The sequence below is a fragment of the Diabrotica undecimpunctata genome, chromosome 11 (genome assembly GCF_040954645.1).
Source record: "Diabrotica undecimpunctata isolate CICGRU chromosome 11, icDiaUnde3, whole genome shotgun sequence".
Classification (NCBI taxonomy): domain Eukaryota; kingdom Metazoa; phylum Arthropoda; class Insecta; order Coleoptera; family Chrysomelidae; genus Diabrotica; species Diabrotica undecimpunctata.
In genome coordinates, this window is record NC_092813.1 from 4,113,058 (window position 1) to 4,118,435 (window position 5,378).

Below are 5,378 nucleotides of genomic sequence, written 5' to 3' on the forward strand. Positions count from 1 at the left end.
CTACAGCCCACGTCAGGCCCTGTTCTCTCCCAGCATCCTCTTTTAAGCACCCCTTTCCTTGGCTACTCTCTTCCAGTTATCCACCCTCAGTATCTCTTTAGCATCGGTTCTTACTTCGTGTATCCACTGCTTCCTTGGATTTTATACTGGCCGACGTCCCATCATAGTTTCACTAAGCGTTCTAAGACCCTACTAGGTGATCTATTATTATCTAAAAGCCCAAAATAAGATGGAAAGAGTAACTACTAGGGAATATATCAAAGATACTTGATGTTTATGAAACTATGTTTTCATCAACATAGACACTTCCTCTGTCAAATTAACCTAAAATAAATATAAAAAATAGAAGAGACATGGAAACCGTAGTAATAAGTTTTGACAGAAAGAAAAAGAAAATCAAATTAATAATGTCAATATGTTAAGTAATTTTGATAATTTTACAATACAATCCTCACAAGGATTGTGTCTAATTACATTTATAAGCTCAGCCTTAACCATGTCCTCGGAAAATGGAATTCCTTTTTGTCTTAACCAACACTGCATATTTGCTTTTCTGGTGGCCATAGTTGGCAGATGTTCTACTAATTGGCTATGATAAGAAGCGTTATCCATCACTATTATCGAAAATCCACTATCACTACCTATATGGGCGACAGTCAGTCGTTGCCCTTTACCCGTTGGTCCTCGTAACCCTCTTGATAAACCATCCACAAATGCTTGACGATAACTCGTTATAGTAGTATCTTGCCAGATCTTAGATACTGTGTGACCAGTATTTACCCACGTTTCGTCCAGATAGTAATTCTTTTTGTGGGCAGAACGAACCTCTCTAATAGAGCGAAGATCTCTTCGTCGCCATGAGACTATATCTTCTCTTTCTATTAAGACAGATTTACGGGATCTTTTGGCATATACAAATTTTAAATCTTCTTTTATTATTATCCTTAACGTCTGTTTGCTCATTTTTGGAATCAGACCATTTTCTATTACCTTTGTCCTAATGGATTCGAGGGTTGGCGCTTTATTCTCAAAAAATAAACAATGAATAGTAGAGCGTACAAAATTTTTCTAATACTCGTCCAAATTAATTGTTTTTCTACCACGACAATGTACTTTTGGAGCTTGCACAATCCCAGTCACCTTTTTTTCACTACAATGCGTTCTATTGTCGATACGGATACTCCCGTTAAAAATGAACACTGAGCTACAGCTTCTACTGTATGAAGTGTGCTTTTTCAATTTTCATACACTCTACAGACAATCTGCTTTTTTTCTACCGACATAAACTTACGTTTTCTTTGTACATTACTTGGATCCGCTACGTCATCCATCTTAATGCTCTAAAAAGAATAAACATCAATCATAATAATCTGCTATGTATTTGTTGTTTACTTATCACAAAAACTATTTTAAAATTAATAAATAGTAAATAAATAATAATAAAGTTTATTTAAAAAATACAGGGATGAGTGCCTTAAGAACCGGCAAAATAACGCAAAAGATAGAAAACATAATACGTTGTGAAATAAAAAGAAATGAAAGTAGTAGAGGTGAGAAATTATCGATATAAACCTATAATTTACTTTACATTACATTAGATCTATCGAAAGTTTCCCACCTTTATACGTTAGCTTATGAGCTGGTTGACTTCAGAGATAGTAATACGTATCACGTAATGTAAGTAAAAACAGTTTAAGTCTGAGTATGTTTTTATCCAAAATTAAAGTAATGATCAATAATAAACTGTGATTTGAGACGTCGAATACACTCTTCTCAATACAGAATTATCATAGCTTGTTATTCTGTATTCGTCAACACAGAACTAATTATCAAATTACTACTAATTAAACTGTTTACTTACATTTGCTTTATTGCCTTCAATCATACGTTCATCATTTGTTCGACGTCATACTTGTAATATTATGACTGAAGTCAACTAGCTCATAAGCTAGTTTTGCGATATTTTGCCGGTTCTTAAGGCACTCATCACTGTATATAAAAGAAAGTCACATGCACAAGAAACAGAACACACCCCACCTATGGACATATAAGAATGTGAAACGAATCAAATATGTCATCTCATTACTATTTTTTCCAAGGACGTAAATATATAGCCAAGCGAAATGTTGATAAGTTTACCGATGTTTTAAAATATTTAACTAAACTGGTCCAACTATACGCTCGAAAAACGAACTGGTATGCACAATTTATATTGTTACGTGGGCAAATGTTATGAAATTATTTTGTATATTTTAGTTAGGTATTTACATTGTCGAAGCATACACAATAAAAACGACCACGGTAAGATTTTTCTCCTGATATTTAGAATTGTTGCCGTTAGCTCTCAGTTAAATTTGTAAATGAGTCACCTTTAATTGAAATTTGTCCGACTATAAAAGAAACGGATGGTAAAAAGAGAAAAATCAAAGAAGCGGCTCTAATTATGCTAAATGAGACCAATTGTGTCGCAAATTCCTCGGCAGAATGTAGTAGGATCTGGTTACACATATTAAAAGAGGAAGTTATTAAAAGGAAAATACCAGTATTAGTAAGTCGGTAAAATATAGAGGATACATCATTTATGTTTTTTAAATACCAAACACATAAAATCAGAATTTGGTGTTTATTGAAAGTAAACCAAATGCACGACCAAATACTTACCATGTCGGGATTGTATTATGAGGTTTTTTTCCTGGTTTTTCCCTCATAATTTACTATGGAATCACAAACAGGAGATTTTCACTGTCATCACGGCATGTGTTTGTCTTTTTAAAGACGAATTATATGCTATAATTTTTTCTGACGGATATTCTCAAGTTAAAGTTGATTTCATGTAATCGAATGAACTATCTTACAAGTAAAGTCGTCCCAGGAACGCAACTCAACAATATTGGCAATATCATTTTAAAGTCGTCTACTTTAAAATGTATAATGTATGTCTGAATTGTCAATATAAATGAGTCAGATAAAATTAAATTATTAGAAGAATTTTTCACCAAGTAACAAAAAAACAAAATTTGTTTAATTAACTAATGTTTGTATTTTGAGAACGATTTCCGAAGTGGAAATTGAAACGTCAATAAACGTACTTTAACCTTTAATTGTGGCTTATTCCCATTTAAATAGTAATTAGCTGTAAATAGGTAAAAAATCTGTTATTTGTTTTTTGATTGTTACAAGAAAACCATACCTGATAGAAAAAAAACAACAATAAAACAACTTTTGTTGAAGTATATTACTGAGAAATCACTAGTATAACAGACCAGCATATCTGTGTATGATTGACTTAAAGAAAGCATTTGAAAGATACAGGGAAAAACGAGGTATGTCAAATGACGGGCGAAAATGAGATAATTAGACCATATAGTGGCACAACCTGGATACTATTTTATGTAAAAAATTCACATTGATGAAAGAAGTTAGTCAGGATGTAACACATATTTTTATATTTGTTATACAGAGTAAAAAAAGAGGCATGTCCGAGCGCTACAGGGAAAAAAGGAAGGATGTCAATGTCAATGTGACCGACGCCGACGAAGCGGTTAATACATTTAGTTTGTACTTGGTTCAGAGGTGTTTAGAGGTTATGTATGTTTATGTACTGAACCTGAAAGGAGAGTTATCGAGTTGTAAATATGTCTAGTGATAGTGACGAATTTATGAAATGTGATGTTATGGACAAATGGGAAAATAATTGAAAGAAACGTAAAAAATAAGAACGAATTCATGAAGTAAATAAAAAATTAAATAGACAAAGCCATGTAATAGGACCGGATTGTAAGCACGTTAGGTTTAAGTGTTTTCTACAAATACTGGAACAAACAAGAATTCAAATTATTAGAAAGTTCCACCTCATGAAGTCGACAGATGCCCAAAATATATACTTATGCAGATTAATTACTGTACAAACTGTACAGCAAGGAATACCACGAGTATCAGAGGACTCTGATGATGGACGTCTTCATGATGCCGCCTTTAGTTATAGAATCCGTTATAATGTAAATGACGATACACAAGAAGTCTAGTATGTCAGAAGGCCTTTTTGGCATTTCATGGAATTGGGAAAAAAAAGTTAGAAGTTCTACAAAACTCAATAAAATTGACAGGTCACGCTCTAAAAGATACTAGAGGAAGACATGAAAACCATCGTCATCAAGTTTCTATGGAAACAAAAAACTGTATAATGCAGCATATAGGGTCTTTCAGGGGCAGAAAAAGTCAATACAGTTTGAAAGACTCGTCGAAATTATACTTATCTGAGGATTTAAATATTAACAAAATGTACACAATGTACGTAGAAAAATTTCCAGACATGCGTACTTCATACGAAATATATAGAAGTACTTTTTCAACTCAAATTTAATATTTTCTTTGGTTTTCCAAGGTCCGATACGTGTATGTTGCTATGATCCTCAGTAAAAAAGTAACGAGATCAGTAAGAGGCTTCGGAAAGAATTATAATGCTGCAGCTATTGACAACCCATGGAACAATGAACTTAATTCAGATTTATGAGCCAACTGCTGACAAAAATGATGAAGAAATAGAAAACTTTTATAGCGAACTTCACAAAAAAAACATTACATCTCACAGCATCTAGAGATATAACAGTGATCATGGGTGATTTCAATGCAAAAATTTTCGAAGGAAAGTGCTAACCTAATGTAGGACCATATGGGCTTGGTAAACGAAACGACAGAGGAGATCGCTTAATAGAATTTTGCCAGGAGCATAATGTTATAGCCGCAAATACATTTTTTTAATTACCTAAGCGACGTCTTTATACATGGAAATCGCCAGCTGACAAAGACAGCAAAATCGTCAGAAATCAAATTGACTACATCCTAATAAAACACAGATATCGAAACACAATTCAGGCAGTAAAGGCATATCTAGAAGCAGACGTATCCTCTGATCACAGTCTTCTTATTGCTAGGTTTCAACTTCAACTAAAAAAGATGCAAAAAAGCCGCAACAACAATAAACTTAACATACAGAAACTAAAGTCAGAAGAAACAAAAGAAAATCTGAAACACGAAATGAACACAAATCTAGATAGAAACCCAAGAAATAATTGCAACGTAGAGCAGCAGTGGCAATTCTTCACAACCTCTATATTGGAGCCAAGTAAGAAAGTACTTACAACAACCAAATGTAAGAAAAAAGAGTGGATGACCGAGGAAATTTTAGAGTTGATGAATGAAAGGAGAAAAAACAAAACTATCAATACGATCCACTATAAACATCTTTAAAATCAAATAAGAAGAAAAATTAGGGAGGCTAAAGAAACCTACTTCTCTGAAAAATGTAAAGAAATAGAAGAACTGCAAAACAGATATAACAACTTTAATCTACATAAAAAAGTCAAAGAACTAGCCGG

At 33.2% G+C, this 5,378-nt stretch overlaps 1 protein-coding gene across 1 annotated transcript; it reads right to left on the minus strand.

Moving 5' to 3' along the window:
- Window positions 1-396: 396 nt before the first annotated feature.
- Window positions 397-963, minus strand: LOC140452600 (uncharacterized). Its single transcript, XM_072546916.1, has one exon. It carries the CDS (start codon window positions 961-963, stop codon window positions 397-399), a length of 567 nt encoding a protein of 188 aa, XP_072403017.1.
- Window positions 964-5,378: the final 4,415 nt, after the last annotated feature.

Coding starts and splice junctions, on each gene's coding strand:
- LOC140452600 (XM_072546916.1), bottom strand. CDS start 963: ATGAGCAAACAGACGTTAAGGATAATAATAAAAGAAGATTTAAAATTT.